This window comes from Balearica regulorum, chromosome 2 (genome assembly GCF_011004875.1).
Source record: "Balearica regulorum gibbericeps isolate bBalReg1 chromosome 2, bBalReg1.pri, whole genome shotgun sequence".
Lineage (NCBI taxonomy): Eukaryota > Metazoa > Chordata > Aves > Gruiformes > Gruidae > Balearica > Balearica regulorum.
This window is the reverse complement of record NC_046185.1, coordinates 46,771,049-46,785,583: the sequence shown is the minus strand read 5'-3', so window position 1 is coordinate 46,785,583 and position 14,535 is coordinate 46,771,049. Positions and strand designations below refer to the sequence as shown.

The following is a 14,535-nucleotide window of genomic DNA, read 5'->3' as shown; positions in this document are numbered from 1 at the left end:
AGTATTCAACAAGCATCTGGTATAGAGAAGCCTGAGGATTTGTCACTGAACACCCCCTGAGGAAGTTTTCAAAGGCCATTTGTTTAAGAGTCTAAGAAAAGCCAATTTGCCAGGGGGAGCTGAAATTCTGTAGATCACCTGTCCTGTCTGCATGGTCTCTGCTTCTGGCTGGTGTTAATGGACTATCGCCAGTTTTTAAGTTATTCTGGCTCAGATCATCCTTATATAAAATTCATTACTTCTTACAATGTTGGTAGCAATGTCAGTAGGAGGGCACACCCAATTCAGTTATTTGGGAGCTGAGCTGAACCAAGCAAAAGTAACTATTTTCCCACATGGTGATCAATTAAAATTTGGAACTCATCACTGCAGCATGTAAAAGAGACCAAAAAGTATAACTGGGCTAAAAAAAAAGATTAAGCAGGTACTGAGAGATCAGGTGTATGGAAATGAGGTTCAAAAGCATCTTCTGGGCAGGAATTCTTTGACCTACTGATTGCTGGGAACTAACAAAATATAGCCTTTTTTTCTGGTAGTTTTTCTCTAGTGTCTACTGCCAGTCACTTTGGAGAGAAGAATCTGGGACTGACAGGCTCATGATTTAATGAAGAATGGCTGCTCTTTTGGTCTTCTTTTCTGTAAAGCTGCTAGGATAAGTTAGCCTTGTAAAAGTTCATTGACTCTTATCAAAATTGCAGGTAGTTTTGAGGTTGATGTGAGCTTCTTTTTTATTGTTGTGTAGCTGGGTCTGCCACATGCCCACAGTAGCCTGCCAAAAGTCATTTCATTGCAAAGGTCTTTAAGGACATGACAACAAGAGCAGAATTGTTATAGAATATTTGCTAAGGCAACAATGGGTGACACTGGAGGGTTTTGTCACAATTTTTTATCCAAGATAGGAAATGGCAAAAATTGTAACCTTTAAATTTCTGAACAGGTTGAGCAGCTGCTGCTAATGTAATGGAAAATAATTCCCACTCATAAAGAAGGAGTACCTCAATGGTGACAGCTGTCAAGCATCAAATAATGAATGTTAGTATTGCTGGTAAAAATTCCATTTTCCCTAGAAAGAATGATAGACCAATTTGACTCTACTTTGATTACAGTATGGAAGTGCATTATATGGCAACAGTGGTACATGAGTTTCACAAGTTACAAGGGGATTTTGTACATGTGCAAAATTGAGTACGCATGTGCACTGCAAAATAAAGGCATTTGTTGTGTAGTAGAAATTGTACGTGTTGCTCAACAGAACTGGGTGTTACTCTTGCTTCAGTCAAAATAGAGCTTTTCTACTGTCTTCCAACAACACTCCCAGAAGAAGAGGAGGAAATCTCCCTACCCGTGTCAGAATAAAACTACTTTTCAATTTAGGTCAGCCAAGACTATGCCCAAGTGAACTTTGCTCCCCATTGTTTTACACAATTTGTTTCCACTGGGGGGGGGGGGGCGGAATCAGAAGAAGATAAAGGTTTTTTCTTTCTAAAATGTATTCACTAAGGGAACAGAAGGTCCTCATTATAGACAAGTTCTGTTTATTTTTTTCCAAAGAAATTTCATTATGCACTTTACTGTCTGTGAGATTGTCAGCTCCTATCAGGCAATGATTTGACGGTAGTGACTTGTAAATAGAAAACTATTTTTAGTTGATAACCACAGACCCAAAGCATGCCACGTGTGAGAAATCCTTCCCAGTATGGCTGATGCCCTTTTGATTAGGGAACAGGTTTAAAGCTGGCAAGAATAGATATTAAGTTAGGAGGGACCACTAGGATGATTGGGAGTTGGTTGGACAGTGTCATGTATTGATCCTGAGACATGTGCTTTGGCTTGTTCTCTGCACTTTGCAGTTAATTTGTGGTATTTTGCTATTCTGTTCCTTTTTCTACTAGCATCACTGAGTAGTCTCTAAAGATAAAGGCACAACTTTCTACTTGCAAAGACAAAGGAAAATGGGGAAGTTTCTATTTGGGGTATCCTATTGAACAGTGACCAGGTCAACTATTCTCATTTTGCAACAAACCACTGGAATTTATTACAGGCTGTTTTACTATTTGTACTCCCATGTACACTGCATTCATCTGGATAGCCAAAAAAAAAAGTTGGTAGCTGTAGATATCATAATGCAATTGTCAGCTGAAAAGATCCGCAGAGAACTCCTACTAATGTTACAGAGTGGTAACCTCCGTAACAATATGGTAACCATTTTTGTGTTATTAAATGTCTCACTTGGTGTAAAAGCAGCACATTTAGAAAAACATGTAGATGCAGTGTAGCATGGAAGATGGTTGTTCCAAACCCACACTTGTTATTTTGTGTCACCTTGTCTCCAAGGGAGATTTTCAAGCAAAACTCAGAATTAGTATTAAAATATGAGCAGAAAACTCAAGATACAGAAGGAAATCTGGAACAGGGAACCTCAAAAGAGGCTTCTTTCTCTCTCTTTTTTTGAAGCATGTTGTAAATAACAAGTATCTGTACCAGAAAAAAACACATTTAATGCACAAGTGTAAATGCTAACTGCTTATCCTCCCACATCTGCTACCAGTTGTGTTCTTGTTGCAGTCTTTTGCTGGATGTGTTGTGTAAGACACTTTTCATTGGGTTTATTTTCTGGTTCCATAATTGCTCCCTTTATTTCCAGCTTGTGCGTGGCTTTCTTCAGAATAATACACTGCCTGGCTGCTCACTGGCTTAATTTGTCATCTTCTTGTTTTCTGTCCTTTGTTATCTACAGGTCAGTTTGCAAAGTTGAGTGCAATATCCTTCTCTCTCTCTCCTCTCAAGTAAGTATCATTGTAATTTAGAAGAATGTTTGGAATTCATCCTCATAATGTGTATTTCAGTTGCAATGCACCTTATGCTGCCTGAGTGTATGTGATGATGCTGTTTCTTTCTTCTTTTAACCTCTGTTAGGATGCCTAGGAATCTCTCTAAATCATTTCTAATAATCTTTTTGAAATGTGGTCCTAGTCCTGAGGATTCCCATTAAGCCACCACCCTTCTTATCTTCTTTCTTTGTTGACCGTGAGAGTGAGAACGTGGGCTTTTCATCTCTGGGGGTGTTGACAAATATATTAGCCAGTACAGAGGAACCTTATCCAGAAGATGAGGGGTCAGGTTACATTTCAGGAGACCTGAGTTCAATTCCTTACAATGCTTTAGTCTTTCTAGGATAACTGAAATAAATCATTTCTGGTGAGACCAGAACATCTACTCTAGTGTGTGAAACAGGAACTAGGCAAACATTAAAGAAAGCAATCCACCGGCTGCTTAACAACAGAAATGTCCTCAAATGTGTTGTGGAAGCTTAAAATGCCCCAATCCAAAATGCAAGGTACTCGAGCTACTAGCTGGAGTCTGGCAGTTCAGAGATAAGGCAAGAAGGTCTATAAATTCCCTGTTGGCCCATATTCAGGTCATGTTCCTTACACGTGCCAACCTCACAGTTGCAGCACTGAGTTTAATGCCCGGTTCAACAACTGTGTTTTTATTCAGAAACACAGATGACAGCTATTTTTATGAAGTAGCCTGTTACTCTGAACATTTGCCCAGGAAATGGGAGACCACACGTTTCCTTCTTGCCTCATCTGAAGCCACAGACTCTGCATTTCTGACTTCCTAGGAGGGTGCAGTGCCCTGCTGTTAAGATGGCAGTGCGAAGATGCTGTCCATCCTACTCTGACACTGAACCGTGGGGTAGCAGGGCCAGAAAGGGAGGAGAAATCAAAACAGGGGTCTGACTCTGGTCTGCAAACTCAGTCTCTTCCTCAAAGCCAGAACTAAAGACAACCAAGGGTCAACTATCAAGTGGGCACTTCAATTTGGGAGCAGGGTCATGTTCAGATAAACAAAACCAGTGAACTAGCCTGTGCCAGCTTTAGGCAGGAATTCATTCTGTATGCCGTGTGTCATGTCGAAGTGCCAGCATTTCAGTAAAGGTTGAAAGCCTCCTTGTTTATATGGCAATTTTTACGACAAAATTTGACCCCGACTCAAGGGGTTAGCGACTTCTGATGACAGTAGAATTTGGTTGTTAAAGTGCGGACCTTGTGAAAGCAGCTGCCAGTCTTCAGTGTTAAAAGATGTTATGTGTTTCTGAAGCATGTGTCTCAGTGTCTCTAGCAGCTAAAGCAAAATAAATGGATGTGAAAAGCAAATAAACAATACCCAGAGTACTATAAAAACCAGATAACTGCTCATAAAAGTCCTCCTAACATTGCCCCTCAGGTTACATTCATTTTCTCAGTAGCCTTGTTAAAAACATGAGCCGTGTAGAGTTTCCTAAACATTGACAGCCAGAAAAATAAGTTCTGTTCTTCTATTTTGTTGCTGTTGCCAGTTATCGATCAGGTCACCTGAAAAGGAAAACAGATCTTTGAACAACAATGTATGTGTTTATAACTATGTATATAGTGGAAATGTTATATATACATGAATTTAATTACAGTTATGGATAATTATGACTTTAAAGGGTAGTAGCTTTCAGACAAATTATTTACAATATGAAGGAGAAAAAAATCCTTTTCATTAGAATTATAAAGCTCAGGCAATCCCATTTAAGGGTTCCTTTCTTGTTACAAAGCAGTGTTAACATAGTGACATGGGGAAGCGCATACTGCCGTACAGCCTAGCTTTCTATCTCTTCTCCTGGATGCTTCTGAAGCCTTTTGAAACCCTGTCAGAACTAAATTTTTGAAAGCACTATGCTCCAGTTAATTCCATAGTGAAACTGGTTTTGGCTCCCGGAGGAGCCCTTCAGCTGGTACCAAAGACTGAAACATTCCCACCAGTCGTAAAAGCCTGGTGCTATAGAAATTAGCAACAAAAACTGGTGAACTTGGCACTTTTTACCTATATCCACAAGAACAAACTCTGCATTATGGTACATTGTGATAAATATGTCTACATGTGATAAGCATGGCTTAGTCTTCTCAAGATTCACTCTCATGTGAATATGGAAGACTATCCTATCTTGTGTATTTTATTTGGTACTAATATTTCATAGCCTTGGAAAATTAAATCCAAAATAGTTTATACCGGTCACAATGTCTGAAGTGCTTTTGCTGTTTACGTTGGGTTCTTGCTTGAAGCTTAGCAACTGCATCAAGACTTTTACTTCTAAGATAATATTATTCAATGAATGATGATACAAATACAGTCAGTATTATATTGCCTAGATGGCCATATGAGGTAGAAAGCCAATGGACTTTTTTATCTTGCAACAGTATTACATTTGTGCTTACTTTAAAAAAGGTGGTGAAAAGCAGATGAGTTTATTGTAGCTTCATATGAGTGATATTGCTGCCGATGGCCAGCCACAGAGTTTTGTTCATTTCCTCATTCATCAGTCATGGACAAGTGATGTTGATGTAATTTGATTAAGGCTTTCTGCATTCTGTTTGCATTTGCATTTTTAAAACTGCTATGTACAATTCACTAGAATTGATTTTGAAATAACATCTAGTATAACAAATTCCCAAGACAGCAAGTGGTTCCACTAATATATAAAAGATAATTTAATCATGTTTTCAGTTTGCTTTTTATGTTAAATGTACTTCAGTACCACTTGGGGTTTTTTTAATAGAGTAACAGAGTGAATTTGAGCTTGTTTTCAGCAGTCTCTAGGCAGGTCTTGAAATTAGGTGAACGCGCAACTTTGACGTTATTTTGCCTTTATCCCCCTGACAGCAGTTGGTTTTTTGCCAAGGATGGCCAATGGGAGCAGAAGGCCTTCATCTCTAAAAGTGGTTAAAAAGTTGTCATTTTCAATTAAAAGCTGTCGACTTGTGCAGTGGACGTGTTCCCATGAGACCTACGATTTCCTAGATTTTCTAAAGCAATGCTTTCTTAGTGCTGGCATAGCAACATTTTAGTTGGTCGTGGCTAATTCATTTATATTCATTATTATAACAGAAAAGGGGATGTGAAAAGCTAATAAAAGCCAGACCTAAAGCATCTACTGAGAGGGAGTACAGGGAGGAGTCTTTATTAGAGGTTTCATTTTTGATTTTTTAACTGTGATTACATTTTCTCTACCTTGACAAAAACATGCAATAATTTCAATTAATGACTCCATTCTAATCCCACTCCAAATGCTTTCACTCACTCAAAACCTTGTCACATAAATTGTTCTGAGGTTGGGGATTATGGTGGCATTTTCCATTGCAAAAGTGACTGAATGGTTTGTATTGAAACAGGTGGAAATGTTTCAAACACAAAAACCCCAAATCCTTTCAATTTTTTTATATGAATGCATTGTTAAAAAAATTCTTATTTATTCAACTTGACTGTTTTTTCGGGACAGAAGTCTTATGGAGTAACACTTTCACGTCTTTCTCATCTTTTCCCTTTTTCTCCAAGCTCTGTTTTCACGTCCACCAGCAGAGATTAGGAATACTGCCAAGTGTCAGGTGATAAAACCCAGGGGCCAAGGGAGATGGTGTGGTCAGTCCAGTCCACCCGGTGTGCTGCTGTGAGAAGGGCTGGTGGTTAAGCCAAACGGCACTGACGATTCATTTAAGTGCAATGAAGACACAACTGCCTTGCATCTCTATCTTTTTCTGGGAGGGAAATAAGATTTTAGAGCTAGTGAGGCCACTGACATTTTCAGCCCTTTGCAACGTGGACCTGGCCATTTACTGTTCAGGAAAGATGGGATGTAGGATCCGTAGCCCAGGGTCCAAGGCGGGTTACTAGCCCACTGTTAATGGATGTGTGGGTTTCAGATTTGCTGTGCCCACTGCCTGAAGTCACATTTCCCAGCTGTGCCCTGACCTCTCTTCGCCTGTAGGGCCCCAGAAACTGCTGGGCAGAGCTGACTGGATGCATTTAAAGCTCATACACTACAGTTCATTCCTCGCATAAACTTCATGCCAGTAGCTCAGGAGATCACAGAGGTGTAGGTGTGTTGGTTGGTTGGACCCTCGGGAGGTCATTTGATCTGATCTCCCACCTGATACAGGTCGAGCTCCAGCACAAGCCTATGATGTGAGCCATGGCTTTCTCTAGCAAAGACTTTAAAACCTCCACAGATGGAAATTCCACCACCTCCCTGGGCATCCCCCCTCAATGCAGTGCCACCCTCCTTATGGGATTTATTTTTTCCTAATGTCCAACCTGAACCTCCTAAAATGTGATTTGTCCTTTTTGTGTGCTTGAGCACTGCCAAGAAGATTTTGGCTTTGTTATCCTTGTAACTACCCCTGAAATAGCTGCTAACTGATGCCCCTTGCCGCCTCTGCCCCAGCCTCAGCAAGCCCAGTTTCTTCTGCCTCTTCCTCCTAAGTCAGTGATGCAGTGGTGAAGCAGCAGGATACCTGCACTAGATGAACTGCTCACATCTGTAAGTCATACTCTACTAGCATAACCAAATGATTCAGTGTATCTTTTTGGGGTTTTTTCTGAACAAATACATGAAAAAGAGCATTATGTGGATCATTCCATTTGAAAATAACAGCAGGCTGACAGCACAGTAATTTTCAAAAATGTCTGCTACATTCACTCAGCTATATTTTGGTTTTCGTCTTTATTTTTCTCCTTAAGTCCTCCTCTTCTTAGCATGTAGGCGTAAAAAAGCTGTAAAAGAACTGTGACCAAGTTAACTGGGAAGAAGCAGCTTTAATTTTTTGAATTTAATTCTAAAATTACACAAGCGATAGGGATGGGTTTGAAAATCACTGAATGATAAGTAACAGAAAAGAACCTGTGGATTAAGTTACACAAAAGGTCAAGAAACAGTTTTATAACATGAAAAATCATATGAGTCTTAATTTGGAATTAATTCTGGCATTTCCAAAATGCTGCAATGAATTTAGAACTCTGAGGTTCATTAGTACGCATTATTTCTTGTATGAAAAATATCTCTATCCCAATGCTAGTTGTGGAACTGAGAGAAGCCTTGAGAGAATTTAGAATAACCCTCTCTGCACTCCACCAGAGAGAAGTAATTTTTCCAGAAAATTCAAAGCAAACCGAACTACTTAGCAGTACTGTCAATGCATCTTAATGCATCCAGTGTTTCACAAGCCACTCTTACTTTGCTCTCATGGTTTATAATGATCAAGAAATATAAGATGTAGCTATATTTACATAATCCTGAAATTGATTCAATAAAAATCAGTCTCAGGCAGCCAAGAACTGACCTCTTCCGTGCCTTTCATTTGCATTTTTTGGCTGACTTGTGCAGAGCAAATGTTTCTTTACTAAGATTTCCAAATGAGTTTGCAGACTTAAGCAGTACAGATGCATGTCTGGTTTTTAAAAAATACTTGTTTAAAATGTACTTCAGGAATTTTTTATGAACCTCTCATTAGCCTTGCAGTGCAGGTTTCCTTTCCATTTATCAATAAAATGTTAATGCTAGGTCTTTTGTAACTGAGATGATACTAAATTAAGATCATCATACCATTTGGCATGCTTAGGTATTAAGGACTCAGATGGAAGTGTTTGTGCTTGAATAATTAATACAATCAAATGGTGTCAGGGAGGAGAAGCAGCAAGTTAACTACCAGACCTTTCTTTATCATATTGGGTCTGGCTGGGATGGAGTTAATTCTCCCCACATCAGCCCCCACAGAGCCGTGCTGTGTATCGGTACCAGCCAGGTGTTGGTAACACCCCGGTGCTGTGGCTGCTGCTGAGCAGTGCTGGCACAGCACCCAGGCTGTCTCTCTCCAACATCCCCCTCAGCAGCAGGCTGGGCCTGGGCAAGATCTTGGGAGGGGACACAGCCAGGACAGCTGACCCCAGCTGACCAAAGGGATGTTCCATACCATAGGATGTCTGATCAGCAATAACAGCTAGGAAAAAGGAGGAGGAAAGGAGGGTATTCATTATTACAACGTTTGTCTTCTGGAGCAACTGTTGTGCGTACTGAAACCCTGTTTCCTGGGAAGTAGCTGGACATCACCTGCTGATGGGAAGTAAAGAATAAATCTTTTGGGTTTCCTTTGCTTCTGCACACAGCCTTTTGCTTTATTAAACTGCCTTTATCGTGACCCACAAGGGAGTGATCAAGCAGCGTGGTTGGGCACCTGGTGTCATTCATTGGCTTTAATTTAACTCTTTTGGGTTGAAGTAATTTGCATTTCATCTCTCATCTTGCAGACCAGCTTTATGCCTGAAAGGAGTAGAAAAGGATTCATGTCAGTAGGATTTGGTCTTTTATGCCCTTACTTTTGGATCTCATGCAATGCAAATTGGTTTTCTGTCTCAGGTAGTTCAAGAGAAAAAGGATGAGCTCCTTAACTCTGAAAGGTCAAGTGTGTAAACAGTGCCTTTATGATAAATACGGCAAAAGCAGAAGTTTGCAGTATTACCTGACTGTAGATCCTGGCGTAGTTCTGAAAAAGAGCACCAGTTGTCTATCAAGCATTTTCCATTAACAACTAAAACTTTGATGCTACTGATAAGGGAAGTTAAGATGCTTATTGGTGCTTCAGGATACAGAGGAGCACCAAGGAGAAACTGGTGCATCTGCAGATTAGGCTGTTTACAAGCTATAGCACCCAGAATCATCCTTTTAAGTAACTGCATTTCTTTTTAGACATAGGGAAATATACTTGAGCATGTAAATTAAAGGTGACACGTTTACAGTGGGAGGAGGATGCTCCTGATGGTGACTCTTAACTAGGTGGCTGAACACTGTGCACGAGGGGAATAATCCGTAGTTTTGATACCAATAATCTATTTATAGAGCAACCTGGCAGGTAAAATGGAAGGGAAGATGGGTACATGTCCAAATCTATGTCAGTGCAGACCCCATTACCCCAAGGTCCCACAGCAGAGCAGGCAACAGTCTTCTCACCTGTTGTAAGAAGAGGTTCCAGCTTCCCAAGTGCCCTTTAAGTTTCTGTTTACAGCTTAAATACCTAGGGCTCACCTTGGTCGAATGGCTTGTTCACTTTTTTAACTTTTTCAGAGATAACCATGGGAATTGGCCAGCTCCTCCTGTTTTCTCTCAATAAAGCAGGAGGCAGAGGCTTTACTTGCTCTGCCTGTGTGGGTGCAGGCTCTTAAACCAGCACAGCACTCCTTTTAAAAACCTTCCCCGAAACCTTTCTCAACAGGCAAGCTGCAGTCAGACAGACAATGAAAGCTACGTAAGAACTGATGATGAGGAGAGCTGCTTTCGGACAGATGATGAAGACAACTCAGCTGCAAACTTCACAGAAGAGTGGAACCAAGAGGTGCAACGTCTCTTGACAAAAAAATCACATAACTAAGTTCTGAGGACTGTAGCACAGTACTTTTGTTCTAAGAGTTGTAGTTTGTAGATGTGTGTTTTTGACAACAAGACTTTTGTTTAAAGCTAACTTATATTAGCTACATCTTCTGTAACATGGCTCATTACCGGTGAAGAAAACAGACTGACATACGTACTGCTGTTACAAAGGATGGCGGTATTAATAACTCACGTAAACCCTTTGCACATGATATTGAACCTGTTCAGTTTACAATGACAATGCTGTTTATAGATAGAAATTTGATTTCTGAACACTTTGAGATTTTAGTAGATTGGTTTGCTATACACTGTACATTTTTTCCACAGAAGAAATTAAAAGCTACAATTATGCATTTAACACTGAATGATTATACTCCTGAGTGTATATATCTAGTAGCCCAAAAAAACAAAGTACCAGACTATATTTGCAATTTGATTGCAAGTCTTTAAATTAAGACTTATACAAAATGTACTAAAATAATAATAATATAATTAATAATATTAATAAAAAAACCTCTCTAATTTAGGGCTAATGTGTAACTTAGGAATGTTTCTTTCAAAATAATCTAACAAATCAGCCATAGAAGTTAGTGTAAATATTTTTTTTCCAAATAGATATCATATACAAAAGGTGACATTCAAATGATATAGAATCTAGTTTTTAAATCAGCACAGATCTTCTTAAAACTGTGAACTATGTTTTGAAATACTCGTTGCTAAAGCTGTTTATAAACCACAGGTGCCATAAGATCCCTGAACTGACTGATGTTATGTATAATCCTCCATGGTATCGTTTCATTGATGTTTTAGCTTTAGTAAGCATGTGTTCAACAAACCGGCTCTTTCCATCTCTCTGCCCGTCCTACTCTCCCCCTTCTCCGTTATGTTATTTTCGAGGCCTTCAGCTTTAAATGTACAGGCTTAAAGTGCGCTTGCAACTGTTTTCTTTTTATTTCCAAATGTGTATTGCCTTAGCCAGCCACCAGATGTTCTGCATGCACTCTTGGAAATGTGTAGTGAGACTCTTTCGGAGCTGGATGGAGAAATAGCTATCAGTGAAAAGCACAAGAAAAGCGGTGGATTTTTTTTGGAAGGACAGGCATACAGTTACAGAATTGGAGTTTTGTCCGGTTTAGTATTTTTCAAGTATAAAGGCATTTCAGGACTTACCTGGCCATTTGGGATTAGGCAGCGAGACTGCTAGCTAAAAATCGTTTGCTCTGCTGTGACTACAAACCTGCAGGTACTCTTGAGCAGGGATTGACACAAACTAGCTGTAATGTCCTCCCCACAGCATGTTGCTTGGAAATAACGATGACACCTGTATGGCAGGTAGCGCTGCCGTGCAGAGAAATCGGAGCCAGGCCAGGAACAGCTACACCAGAAGCCGGGCAGTAACACAGTGCAACGTTGCGTCCCGGCCGTACAGCCCTCCTGAGAAGCGCAGCATGTTAGCTCGGGGCGACCTCTGCGCTGATGTCATTTTACTGCCCTAATACAATATCGCGGCTTCCAGTATCTGGCTGACCTGAAGTGACACTGTCTAACAGCCCTGAAAACAGTAGCGTTTCATACAGATATTTCACACCAGCGCTGTTTGCCTACAGCAAGTGACGAGATACCCATCTAAAGCGGGTTAACATGCTTTGTCTGTCCTCGCTTCATGGTGACGTGGATGTGCGCTGCCGTATGTACGTGAGATTGCTGTGTAGCTCGACCCAGTGAGTCCACTTGTTTGCATGCACTCGCTAGGCTGGTGGCTGTTTCCCTGGGCACTGTGTGTTAGGGAATGAGTATCTGTATGAAAGAGCTGCTGCCATTTTTCACTTTCATATTGTATTATTGCGTATGCAGATCCCTTGTCCGCATCTCCCTGCATATCTGGGCTTGGTCTCAGACATCTAAATGCATACTACGGCGTCCAGATGGCTTCATGTGAGCTTTTCATTTTTGCAATCACTGGTCTTTGCTCCTGGGGTGCGTGCTGTCCTGGCAAGGCAGGCACCGTATCCTCTGATGCCCCCCCCTCCTCCAACCTCCTCTCAGGAATGGGTGAGCCTCCACTAGTGCCTAGCACTCCGCTTTTAAAGCTACTCCAGTGAAGCTGTAGATGTTGCTGTCAGCTCAGGATTCCAGGCAAGCATTTCCTGAACAGAGATAAAACAAGCTAGAACACAGCTACATGCAATGGCTGACTAATTCAACCCATGTCATGTTTAACAGATCCCTCCCATCACCTTAATGTCTGCGTGCTCACTATCACGATGCTTAAAATAGATGCAATAGAATAAATCCCTCGCAAGGGCTTCCGGACTAGGAGTAAGGAAAAAAAGTTGACGGATCAAGCGCCTTTCTCTCAGGCAGGTGTCAACAAGGTGATCCCCAGCAGAGCTCTGGGTCCCTTACGCCCTGGAGCTCTGAGATCAACCACCTCTTACTTGGCTCTCCAAATATCTATTTTAAGCATTTTCCAACTGTTAAGCTGGCTGCATTTTTGCCCAGCTGGTCTTTGTCTGCTTGTTGAATATTATTTTGGTTGTGGTTTGTGGTCATTAAAACAGTTACAGAAGAGGTCCCTGACAGGGGCCTTTTCTTAACTACCGATGGCCCACCACAGCAGTCAAAACTCCGGGTGGTTTTACTGTCACTGGAGGGAAACCAGTGGTTTGGAATCAGGAGACAGGGATGTGAAGATGTATAGGGTCCTTGAATGTCCAAAGCGAAGGTGGAGAATGGATTGTCTGTAAGTAGTAATGTTAACTAAACTGCATAAAAAGGTGTGTGGCCTTTGTTGTGATATAATATGTATTTTCTTATATGCATGAGCCAAATTGTTGCATCATAATTTATCATAAGTGTGTCCGCCTTTACTTTCAGTCATCTTCTCCCATCCTTATTGGTTCTTGGCAATTACTGTAGATAGACCTTGTAAATATTGCAACCTCGGGTTGCTGTAATCACGTTGGTTCAATTCAGCAGACGGAGCTGTGAACAACAAGCACTCCCCTGTGTCCTGAAGACAAAAGGGCATTTTTACCTTTGAACCAAAAAAAAAAAGTACGAAGAGTTACATCTTGAGGCTACTAACTAAGACATTTTTAAAACTACTGTACTTGACACCACTTGAGACGGATACAGAGACACTAAAGATGTCACGATATTCATTGGTATTGTAACAGAACTGCTATTGTATGGGTTTTTTGTATTGCTGTTAAGTATTGTTTTGTGTGTGTGTGTTGGAACCTACTGGGGACATGTTATATTTTGAAGTGATTAAACTATTTAATTGTGTGTCTATATTTTGGAATGGAATTATTTCTTCATTAAAAAGATTTTTAAAAGTAATTTATGGAGCATCATGTTTTTGGCTTATTTTGATTTTGGAAATCCTGTTCCATGGAGCCCAAGCAGCATTTTTTTCAGTAGGGAAGGAAAATGTGTCCCCATGGTGCAGCAGCAAGCATGCTTTGAGCATGGTACCGAGCAGCGTCTGCTTTCAGTGGCCCAAGTAGTTGCTTCTTTCTTCCCTTCTTAATTCTCTGTATATTTAGCGTTTGCACAACCTGAAAATGCAGTTCTCCTCTCTGTAAAACATCTCCCCCTGCTTCTGCTTAACAGCAATGAAAAATCACCATAAGCGGAGACATCAGGGGCCTGACAAGGTGCCTGGTGCAGACCTATGAGGGGACCCTGGTCTTCGGGAACCTAAACCATCTGCCATAGCGTAATTTTTCTTTCCCACTGTGTTTCACTCTTTGTCTGTCCTTAGAAGGAGCAAAACCTTGGAAGAGGTGCATTGTAATGGCTTTACGTGTTCTTTTATTGCAGAGGGACATAAAGTCTTTGTTTTTCCAATTACACTTTTAAGATCTCTTTTCATATCGGGTGTTGGTAATTACAACTGTTTGCTAACCTAAAAAAGCACGGAGTTGCAAAGCAAGAGCACTTACTTAAAGCAACAAGTCTGGGTCCTGATGAAGTACCTCCGAGCACGGCAAAGACAGTTGGGCGGCAGTACCCGGCCGTGCTTTTTGTGCCCGTGGTGCTGGCTGGCCTGCACAGGGCACCTTGCTGGGGGTGTGCTGCTGACCCGTCGCAGAGCGTGTCCCCAGCAGCTCAGCGCAGCTGAAATGTCCCCGGCTGTACACACGATGTTGCTAACTGGCCGATTAGTTACACCGAGGTGGGGTCTGTTGGAAGGAAAGTAGTAGCAACACACCAAAATTATCCTCTCTCTACTTTCCACATATCCCAGTATCTTGGGAAGCGGATGAAACCCGGTCTGCTGCCACTGCCCTCAACATTACTGC

General features: G+C 41.1%; 1 protein-coding gene across 18 annotated transcripts in view; it reads left to right on the top strand.

The window, feature by feature from the left end:
* The window catches only part of DTNA (dystrobrevin alpha), a 232,148-nt gene extending 218,578 nt beyond the window's left edge, over positions 1–13,570 (top strand). For 16 of the 18 annotated variants that reach the window (XM_075744129.1, XM_075744127.1, XM_075744128.1 and 13 more), the window contains one exon: positions 10,071–13,570. In XM_075744129.1, the coding sequence (XP_075600244.1) occupies positions 10,071–10,226 (156 nt within the window). In that variant the 3' untranslated portion in view covers positions 10,227–13,570. Of the gene's footprint in view, positions 1–2,737; positions 2,787–10,070 lie in introns of all 18 variants that reach the window. The other 2 variants (XM_075744137.1, XM_075744130.1) reach the window with 1 other exon arrangement.
* The last annotated feature ends 965 nt before the right edge of the window (positions 13,571–14,535 follow it).